General features: G+C 42.3%; 2 protein-coding genes across 3 annotated transcripts in view; both read right to left on the bottom strand.

Annotated features, from left to right (window-relative positions):
* Positions 1-5,502, bottom strand: part of LOC145449773 (uncharacterized) — a 30,101-nt gene extending 24,599 nt beyond the window's left edge. Inside the window, exons 1-5 of one of the 2 annotated variants that reach the window (XM_080328196.1) lie at positions 2,098-5,502; positions 1,747-1,885; positions 1,030-1,172; positions 275-392; positions 51-185 (exon numbers count right to left, since the gene is read on the bottom strand). In XM_080328196.1, coding sequence (XP_080184322.1) covers positions 51-185; positions 275-392; positions 1,030-1,172; positions 1,747-1,885; positions 2,098-2,163 — 601 coding nt within the window. In that variant the 5' untranslated portion in view covers positions 2,164-5,502. Of the gene's footprint in view, positions 1-50; positions 186-274; positions 393-1,029; positions 1,173-1,746; positions 1,886-2,097 lie in introns of those variants that run through there. The other variant, XM_080328197.1, reaches the window with a different exon arrangement.
* A 30-nt stretch (positions 5,503-5,532) lies between these two features.
* Positions 5,533-9,161, bottom strand: LOC145449764 (uncharacterized). Its single transcript, XM_080328186.1, has one exon. The coding sequence runs from the start codon at positions 9,014-9,016 to the stop codon at positions 5,678-5,680; it is 3,339 nt and encodes a 1,112-aa protein (XP_080184312.1). The 5' UTR covers positions 9,017-9,161; the 3' UTR covers positions 5,533-5,677.
* Between the last annotated feature and the right edge of the window lie 1,909 nt (positions 9,162-11,070).

The following is an 11,070-nucleotide window of genomic DNA, read 5'->3' as shown; positions in this document are numbered from 1 at the left end:
TTCCCTTTTGAGTTTATGAAAGCAAAGTGATCTAGTACCAAAGTACTCACAACTTTTATTCGAAATTCCCTTCAGTGTAGGATCCGATGCCAGAAGCATTTTGCACTTTTGGGATATTTCAAAATCCAACGACGAAACAAGCTTTTCCGGATTGCTGGCGACAAGCATCAAATACTCTTCTTTCACTGAAGGAGTGAAGTAGTATGAAATGACATAATAGTAGGAACAAAATAAAAGCACAGACCAGTGGGTGGTCTTGCAAAAAATAGGGTACCTTTCGTATTCTTCAAAAAGTTCTTCCACATTACGTATCGCAATTCAACCGGTGTGTCGACGTTGAGGCATTGTCGGAGTGATGATTTGCTGTCCGGCCATTTTTGTAAAAGAGCTGTCTGGAGACAAGCATGTTCGTTATTGAAATTCATAAGGGTCACGAATTATGGGTCCAATTTTTTAGTTCATACAATGCATGAGTTCATGTAAAATACAGAATTGAAAAGAGATCGGGGAGTAGTGTTAGGACGTTCCAGATCGCTGATATATGTGAAGCCTTCAAGTTTGGTAGCCTACAACTGGTGTACACTTCTCAGTGCTATCTCATTCGGCCCACAAATGTGGCGTGGTACTGTAGGGCAGATAGAGAGAACCATGGCAAATTCGTCAACCCACATGGTACATGATGAGTGAGGATTTTTCCCCTTATTTCAATAAATTGAAAGTGTCCTCAGAGGACACCTGAATGTCCTTTTCTTCTAGAAAAAGTATTCAAATGCCATCAGAAACTCGACCTTGACACAGTGAACGTCTGAGTTCCGTAACAAATTGGGTAAAACGGAGGTCGAGTCGAAATGTAGACCTTTTTTGTTTTTAGTCAAGACCACAGACGTATGGTACAAAAGCCCTATACATGAGTGGTAATTTGAATGGTTACTATTGCGTCACCACTGAATATATCGCAATGTCCCTGGTATGGGGCGATTCAGCTTGTGATTTATAGGCAAAATCAATCATCATAATTTAGCCACTCACAACTGCTTTGCCGCATTCATCTTGCAAAATTTCGAGCCTAGACTTGGTCTGAATCTTTTCCTTTGACAATTTGTCTGCTTCTCTGCTCACAGATTCATCCAGAGTGTCGGAAACAACCTCCAGTAAGTTGTGATAAGCTTCCGCTGAAAGATATTGGAAAAAACGTTAGTATTAATTACCAAGTAGGCCTACCAATAAGGAACAAAGGTATCATATTGCTGGAGGTATACACTCTATAAGGAGATTGAGTGCAAAGTGTATTAGTGTACGGTATTACGCTCTTTCCATAAAAATTGCTGCTAGTCTATGAAACGAGATGTTTGCAGATAACGTCTTTCACACAAGGACATGATATCCTGTCCATATTAATGGAACAGTTCAAGTGCTATTTAACCCATCTTTGAGTGGATATGGCGGAGGCCATCATGATACGACAGCGGAACAATTGTTCAAGTGCACGCAATAATTTTTATGGAGCAATTGTTCTGGAGAGCATACTTCAAAGTAAATTCCTTTTCGTACAGTAAAACCTGCGCGAGTAAAGTATAACGACAACAAAGTTATCTTAATTAAGACTGTCAACGTGGATTTCAGATGAAATATGGTCGTATTTAATCAAACGAGCTAATATCAAGTTTCATTTTAATCGGTAACTTAAGGTCAACATTTGATCAGTACAAATTGTCTTTCACATGATTTACACCCGTAGTAACTCACTCTTCCTCAGAGCATGGAATCCTCTTTGTAACAATAGTTCTTTCTCCGATGGGTTGAGTTCATGAAATGAGCTGACACCCATCTCGTGCATTTGATGATGGACGACATCATAAAGCTTCATGGTAAAGGTCTGCCATTCCTATCACACAAAAGCAGGCTACTTTAGTGAAATGAATACCATGTTTAAATTATGACCTTGGCGAAAAGCATAAATCAACAGCATTTGTACACTGAAACACCGGTAATTTTATTGAATCGCAGTCCATTATATTAAGGGATTAATTCCGATAACATATATTTAGTGTATTAGGAACATGTGTCTGAGGACAGAGGTAACGTGCCGCTAATTACCTGCGTTTGCCTCAAAGTTTTTTTTGACTTTTGTATCCAACTTGGCAATCCAGCATACTTATCCATGGTAACAACCGCAAAACCGAACAGCTTCAGTCAACAGGAAAAATATGTCAACAACACATGCTTTCTTAACCTGACGTAAGAAAAATATCGGTTAACATAGTATAACAGTGTATTGTAGTGGAGCACAAAAGCCTAAATTTTGTGGCGTGCCTGAAAGGGATGTGGAATACATTACCTTGTATAAATAGAAATCGTCTTGCATGAAACCTTACAAAAGATACACCGATTATCTCAAGTGTCACAATCATTAGCAAACAATGGAGCGTTAGCAAATATCATCTCAACCATTCTTGCCAAGCTTAGTGTTCAGGAAAAGACTTTGTCAAATATTAAAGAATTTTGAGTATCCATCTTGTAGCATAGCAAATACTTTTCAACAAAGTCTCGCTAGCACACAGAAACAGATCAATCATTTTGGCACCGCATATATAATTGTACAAATCCATTTTCAATATCCTTATGGCAACTAGAAAAACTTGATTTGTCAATAAGAAGATTGGAAGAACCGTAACAATTCGATCTGAGGGCAAGTCAATGACTAGACTAAGATACGTAATGAAGATGTCTTCATCTCACAAGATCACCAATTTCAAACACGAGATTACAACATTTGGATTTCGTGCAAAACAAGCAGAACTTCATGGAATGTAATCCCTTTAAAATACAAAATCATTCAAAAAGACCAAATTGCATGTTATATGGTTTGATGATACAATGACACGTATCGCACTTTTTATCACAGTGGTGAATGCCATGCATAGCCAGAGAGATAAGGTAGTCTACTATATTATGAATTTGAATAGTACCAGTATCAAGAAAAAGTGTTGTTTTGGCCACATGCAGTTAAAAAAATATTCCAAAGGCTCACTATACATGTTCATACTGTACCTCTATGCAGGAGGTAAGGCCGTCCATTATGTAGATAAATAAGTGCATTGCAGGATGACCATTGACCAGGAGGAAGCTTACTTGTTATTGACATAGAACGAAACTTTAAAATGCATGTCAATAGTCCAATACAGTTACATATTCAGTGCTATACAATTGGTGAGGTGATCTGTAACTTGACGCAATTTTGTTTTGGCATCATCAAATTTTATCTTGTACCTAATCGGCATCATTTCGAGAGAGAACTTGCTAAAAGCTAAATCATCAAACGTAAAGCGAGCATTGCAAAAACAGGAATCTTGCAGATGTGATGTGACACATCCTGCATAGGTTCTACACTTTGTAAATTGGGTTGCATCAGAGACGGGTAAAACTAAGTAAAATGAATACGCTTCGCTAACTACTTTATAAGCTATTTAGTTTACAAAAAAGGAATATTTCCATTATACACGGTTGCAGAATTGGACACCACCACATTACACACAATTGAGGAAATTTGTTTGGCCACAAGACCCGTTTTAGCTTTGCAGCGAAGTCAGAGATTAAAGAACATTATCAGGTCAACATACATTATTATCCATACATCACTAGTTGTCCATTGAACAAAAGTATTAAAAATAGTGTGAAGAGCTCAATGTGTTTCCTTTTTATTGTTGTAGCGGTACGCGTATATTATAGGAAACACTTCGCGCCATAATTCTTGACCTCAGATGAGATTCATAGCACCTAGCTGTGCTTAAGTCACAAAGCAAATTTCATTTATCATCGCCAAACAAATAGTGCTGTCATTGAACAATAGAATCATCAGAGTAAGAAACACCGTCTCGTAAATGATCCTTCTTTTTATTAAATAGTGTCCCGGAATGTTCTATACATCCTTCGAGACTTGTCTCTTAGCATTCCAGATGCCGTTTCAGCCCTTTGCAGAGATTTATCCAAAGAAGTTAACTGGTACAAACTTGACAGGCTCTGACTGACTTTGGCATCAGAAGAACATGAACAGCGTTCTTGAGAATAAAACTCATCGTCATCTTGATCGTAACGACGCCTTGAACTTCGATATGCTCCCTCCCTTCTGTGTGTCACTCTTCGACGTGCTTGCGTATATTGTGGCACAAAGACATAAGTGATGTTCGGTGGCATATGATACCCACTCCGCAGCGTGAAGCTTTTCTGCATACTTTTAAATACGAAGCACTATCGGCGCACGGCTAGTGATCTAAAACAGAATCATCGGTAACATATCAGAAAATATAGAATGGAATATACACAATTCACAATGCTGCATTTACTCTGTGATAAAATAAGCAAGAAAATTCTTTGTCCCAGCAAGGTAGATATTGTGGGTACATTACACAAACGTAAATTATAGTCAGTGAAGTCTTCAATGATAATGCTACGATGTGTACAATTTTAAAACTCTTTGAACATATATACACAATATCCACAACAACGGTGCAGTTTAGGATAAAAATACCTGAAATATAATTCTCAGACTACCACCACTGGTTCAGCAAGTCACATCACAATAGAGAATTGGTGAAAAGGTGATAAATTGCTATTCACTCTGGACTAGTCAGAAATCAATGTGGCAATATTGTGAAGCAAGAGTAGTCCAAAGGTAAAACCAAACAATGAAATTCATGCAATGTGTGTATTGTGAAATCTGCACAAATAACCCAAATTAGCAATAGCGTCCAAGATTCTACAAACTTCATACCAATCCACCATATTGGAAGGGTTGCAATGGAGTTACTTTGATCATCTAAAAGTGCGGTATGCTGGAACATACGTCACAATGAAAAATGTGTGTATTATAGTCTACGCTAGTGGATCTGTCCATGCTCTTCACATTGAGAGTTTGAATTACACAATACAAAATAAGAACTCGAGGTACTATGAAGCAATGTTACACCATTAAAGTAGATCGCTCGCAGAAACATAGGCATATCTCATAAAGCTTTACAGTGGAGTGGAATTCACAATGTAAATAGGAAGAGTGAAGACAACGGATATTTTAATCATAAGGCACAATGGAGTGAAATTAGACACTGTGAGTGCTGTATGGGATGACTAGGAATTCAGACACGAATAATTTCATTAAGCCTTACACATAATAGGAGCAGAGCCCTTCGATTGAAGTCTTGCCATATATTAACCGAGAGACATACACACATCACAAGGTAAAGCTGATTGTTAGGTAGACCTATTAACAGTTTTTCTTAACTATGGAATAATTTGGTGAAACAGGATCCAATGTTGATATGAAAACCCATATTGTGCCAAATATATGTAGATGTTACATGCATTTTCAAGACATCTTCCAAAATTGAATGGTCATCTGACGAGAAGACACTTCAAACATTCATAGAAAAGTTGGAATGTTGACTCGAGAAAAACTCGGATTATACGGCAGTCCGTAGGACAGCTGGTTATTGAAGAGACGTACACACAGAACAGGGATATATATCCCCGACACAGAATAAAAGGCATAATACAAATAATGTAAAAAACGTGCTATCGTTGATCCCTGCGTACGGAAGAATTGAGCTTCGTTACAAACTGTTGGCACTGATTCGTTTCAACGCAAAATACTTGGTACAAAGTACACCGTACGTAAAATACATTAAACGTACGATAAAGAAAGTTCTGCCTTGCTGTACGTATCCCTCAAACTCCGGTACATGGACCTCGACTTGCGCTGCAGGGTATCGGCCGCCCTTTCCGCTCTTTGCAGGGACAGGCTCAACTGCGGATCTAGGATGCTTTGCCGAAGCGGGGGCACCGACGACGACCTTTTCACTGGAGATCTGAGGTGGCTTCGTCTTAAAGGCCTATCGTTTTCTTCCGCGTCCCTCGTCCTACCGGACCTCCTCGGGCTGTCTTGCCGCGTACGAACCGTAACAATGCGTTCCGGTCGAAACGAGGACTTCGGAGATTCGTAAGCGGGTATCGGAACGTAAATCCTAGCCGGCGAAGGGTACCGAACGGGGCTGTAAAAAGCAGGTTCGAGTTGCACCATCGCAGGCTGGGGCAGCGGGGTAGCGACTACAGTAGGAACTGGCACGTGTCTCGGGGTGAGAATTTGCGGACCAACGGCTGGAGAAAAATACGGCGGTATATACTCCCAGTGGCCTTTCGGAACTGTTTCCTCCTTTACAGCTTGCTCGTGCGCTTGATTAAGCGGAATGTCGCTGCCACTTTTCGCGTCTCGTCTCTCGATTACAGTGATCCCGGTGTTTTCAGAGCCTTTCGAAATGCTGCGTCTTCCCTGGGTCGAATGTCGTCTCCTGCTACGTCCTTGCCTAGCGGATGTCTTCTCGGTTTGCGTGGGTGATTCTGTCTCTGTGCTGAGATCTTCGGAAGCGTAACTTCTTCTTCTGCTTTGCTTACGGTCCGCAGACCGGCCCCTGTCGGACCGTGTTTCGGCCGCCTTTTGATTATCCACAAGCTCCTGCCGGAGTCTCGCTATTTCGCCGCGAATCAAATCCAGAGCGCTGTCCCTGCTCGCGGTCGATCTCCTGCTGCTGGGTCTCGATTTTTCAGAGCCGTGCCCCAGCGTTTCTCGTAGCGATGTGTTTTGAGAAGGCGCCGAAGAATGAAGCGGTGTTCCCGACACGCCTTTGCGGATTCTGACATGGGACGGAATAGGGGGTGCCGATCTTACCGGCACAGACCACACGCTACTACCGTCTTCTGATTTCGGGGCTTTTTTCTTCTGCCCTTTTCTACTCGACGCAGAGCTTTTGGTTGTTTCCGGCTTGAAGTAGTCTGATTCGTTTCTCGTATCGTCTTGGGTGTACGTGGACTGTGGCGCCGACACGTTTGAATGTCGCGATGCCGATCTAGGTCTGGCCGACGGCTTCAACCCTCGGGTTTGCTGCGACTGAGAGACCGTGCTGCGTTCACTAGGTGGTACTGATAAAACAGGCGATAACTCCTGTTTCCGCGACGCAGCACGGGGCGACTTGGCCGCCATCGATTCCCTACTGCTCACAGACCCTACAAAGCCACTGTCCCCGTCCATTTCATTGCTGGAAGGCGACTTTTTCCTATTGCCACCCGCTCTGTCCGGGCGCTCATTCGTCAATGAAGATACCGGCACGGGCAATCGACTTTTCGAATTTCTTCGCGAATCCGGGGACTTTTGCGACATCGAATCCACTTTAGACGGTGAATAACTGCTCCTCACACTGCGAGACGGACTCGAGTCGCCGTTACTGATCACGGTACGCGACGTACCCTTCGACGAACTATTCCTGCGGCTTGATACAGGCCTTAAAAACCTTTCCGGCATATCGTCGCTACCCTGTTTTGATAAATCGCGTCGCGATTCCCTATCCACTGGAAACTCGACTGTGGTATCGTCGCTAGACAAGAAATGACTAGACACGGTCGTGTCCGACTGCTCATCAGCCAACGCCGGTTTGTTGTAAAGTTTCAACTGCTGGTTGAACCTATCGTCGATGTTGCTGTTCCAGGACTCGCTGGTTTCCGACGCCTCGTCTGTAGTAAATTGCCTTCGTCCGGATGTCGGCGTCTGCGGTAAACTTGACCCCACGGCTACCTTATCCTTTAAATCCTCCAAAAGTCGATTCAGTTGAAAAATCTTACCAGCAATTTCCAATTGTGGATCAAAATCTTCGAGGAGCGCGCCGCTCGCATTCCCGGTTAATATCGCAGCTTGCCGGACGGCTTCATGATCCCTAGCTGCCTTCATCCGATCATTTTCTAACTTGTGGACATTGCTGATTATGCTGTCCAGCACATCTCTTTTCTCTCGGTCGGAAATGTGGTGGCCTTCGTCCAGAAGCGCCGCGAAAGACTCCATCTGACCTCGCAATTCGTCTGCGTCGTGTATCAACGCTATACGCGCAAACTCGCGGTTAGCTGCAGCAGGAAGCTTGAGGCTGCTATCAGTGACAGCATCACGTGTTGATCTCGGAGAATGTGAAAGGTCCAAAATTGGCTCGGACCTTGCAGTATCATATTCCTCTTGTGATTTCTTCAACTTCTCCATGTCGGCGTCATCGGGAAGCTGTGCCATGATGTCGATTTTCGCTCCGATTCTTAATTGATCGATGACATTTTCGGCTTCCGCGTACTTGGTCAACAAATCGTCGTACTCGCTCTGCAGCTGGTGCTTAACGGATTTCTCTTTTTCTCTCTCGACTCTCTCCTTTCGTAACTTCCTTCGCAATTCAGTCCTGGACGCGTCCGAATGTACGCTCAGATCGTCGCTGCTTTCCGGAAATCCCGGCGAATGGGAACGTGGCGCCCACGTTTTTGATTTCTGACTGGCGCGGCGCGCTCTATTGGCAGCCGGGGATCTCGTGGTTCGGCTCATGTAGGCCGGTTTTCTAGGACGGGGCAGTTGAACTCTGGGGCTTGGAGTGGTCGCGGGCCGTTTCTCTTCGACTACAGGGGTCGGCTCCTCCTCAGAGCTGCTGGATTCTTCCTCTGCGTCATCCAGTTGTCTTTGTAGTAGCGCCTGGAAGTTTTCTGTCGTACCAAAGGTGGCGACAAGTTTCCCATCGTCGTCAGTGCCGCTTTGGACTGGATCAATATTCTCGTTTTGCTCTATTGACGCACTCGCAAAGGTTGCAGATTTTTCACTTTTGTCGTCATCGATATCGGAAGATTGTGCATGTGATGCATTATTTCGCATTCGCGCGGATGATCGCGCGCTTTTAACGCTTGCAGCATCGCTTGTCGAATTCGATGACACCCTGTCGTCGTTTCTATCGCTGGACGTGGGATCTTGTATCGAAAACGTAAAATCTCCAACACTGTGATAGCCAGTATCAGCAGGCAGCCGGCCGTGAGGTTTTTTGGGAGTTGTTTGCGAATTTGACGAGTCGTCACTGTCGCTGCTGTCGACAGCCCGGTTTTGTTCTATGATTCGCTCGTATTCTTCAAACTCTTCCAACGATTGTTGGCTCAACTGAGGAGGGGAGTTTGACATGGCGGAAAGTATTGTGAAGTGATTCTTAGCTAGGCAGCCCTATTATTAAATCCTAATGGTGTAATACTAGACTAACAACATATCTGAAATTGAAGTGTACATTATATTATTAAACCAATATAATGTTATTGGAAATCGAAAATAAGGATGACAAGGCGTGCAAAACTAGTTTTGCAAAAATATGACACCAGTTTAATATAGCCTGCCATAGGTTATGGCCTAACTTTTGTATCTTTATAGATTGCTGCTATAAACAAGAGCCAATGTTAGCATTTTTCATTGATGCTTTCCAATCAATCCTTAATGCATATCCATAATGCGTTTTCATTTGAGATTTCATTTGTATAGTATAATTTGGAATTCTCTGGCATTTGAACACAATAAAATTGGCTATTTCAAGATGGAAACAGAGACTTTTTGACGTTGTTCTATATTGATTGCGGCACTAGATTGTGATTTGATTGTAATATAGGACGATGGAGTTACAATTACAAATTAATGTTGATGATTCACTTAGAATTAAAATTACACATAGCCTCTCAGTCCCCGAATCTTCACCAGACAAACAAAACAGTGGATGTTTTCGGTATCAAGTTGCGTGTGATAGAAGGGTTCCTTGCATAGAATAATTGAGTACCGTATATAATAAAAAAAAAGGAAAGCTTCACGTGACATTGCCACTTGCCACCTATTTCACTCTGCGGACCGTTACCAAGTTAACCGAACACTTGCCCTAATCCCGTAACGTAACCTAACTTAACTCAAGTCCAGGGTCAGTGAATAATGTTTGGGAACAAACGAAGACCTGCCCGCAAATTTACATACCTTTGACTCACGACCTGGATCAGGATGATCATGCTCACGGAATCTGACGTGTACTACTCGTCCTCAAATCATACATCGATTATATTCACGTTCTAGCTACATCCATTCATTCTATCAAACGTATCTGATATATTTCCACAATCAGCATAACTCCTCGCGCTAAAGTCTGCAACACAGCAACAATGTCGGACTGTTTCGATCTATCGTTTTTATCTTCAGCCGAACTGCGGCTCAAAATCGGGGAAGTACCTCTCTACATATATCGATTTACTTCATCGCCTTGGTAACCCATGCACAAGAAGTAACGTGCATGGCTTCTACGTCGAATGTATGATAAATTCGTCAATTATTGAACTTAAACCAAACTGTACAGTGTACAGTACATAGTTGAAGAATAACTAGATGAAATCCATGGGGATTTTTTCATGATATTTAACCGGCATTGAGATCCGGTTGGTACCGGACACAGCCGAGCCGTAATATTTTCAGAAAATTAACGCTTGACCGAATACCAGGCGCCAATGTCAATATATTTCGGACATTTCGGTGTTTGGCAACTTTGGGGATTTTGCTTGGTGTGGTGGCGCAGGATCACTAGTTGAGTAATGGCTGCGGATATTTTATATTATTATGAGATGATATTATTTCTCCCTGCTCGGCGTTTACATCAATAGCGTTGTTGAATCATAATTTAGCATATATGTAATGTCGATTTTTTATTTCTACCCGGTCTGGTATAGCCTATGGTACTGAATTACCCGGTTCATTCAAGTGCACAATAAGGGCAGTCGGTACGTCAGTACCGTACGTGCAGGGCAGTCCGTTCACAAAATTCAAATCTGTCTTTCTCTTCCAAATTGCAAACGCTTGTGCATGCTGTGATTCCCAAATCGAAATTTTAGTTTTTTTTGAATATTCCAAATGCAAATTTGATTAATTTACTATGATGATCATTCATTCCAAATTCAAATTCCGTACTTCAAGATCTATCTATGCTATATACATGTTGTACGATATACACTGTTATAATTTGGCCTAATTTCAATCCTGTTTGCTGTGAAATGTGAATGATATTTGTCATTTCAATACCGACTTAGACTATGTATCGAGAAGTGTTTCGCAGTCACTAATCTACAATGTTATACCTCTGTTGACCAGCTTTAGTTCAGGCTTTAGGAACAGACGTAGTCACTGTCGGTACTCGAAGTAGAAGTAGAAGCAACGCCATA

Source organism: Botryllus schlosseri, chromosome 11 (genome assembly GCF_051294905.1).
Source record: "Botryllus schlosseri isolate E-star chromosome 11, Bs_hap1, whole genome shotgun sequence".
Classification (NCBI taxonomy): domain Eukaryota; kingdom Metazoa; phylum Chordata; class Ascidiacea; order Stolidobranchia; family Styelidae; genus Botryllus; species Botryllus schlosseri.
This window is presented reverse-complemented; position numbering and strand designations above follow the sequence as displayed.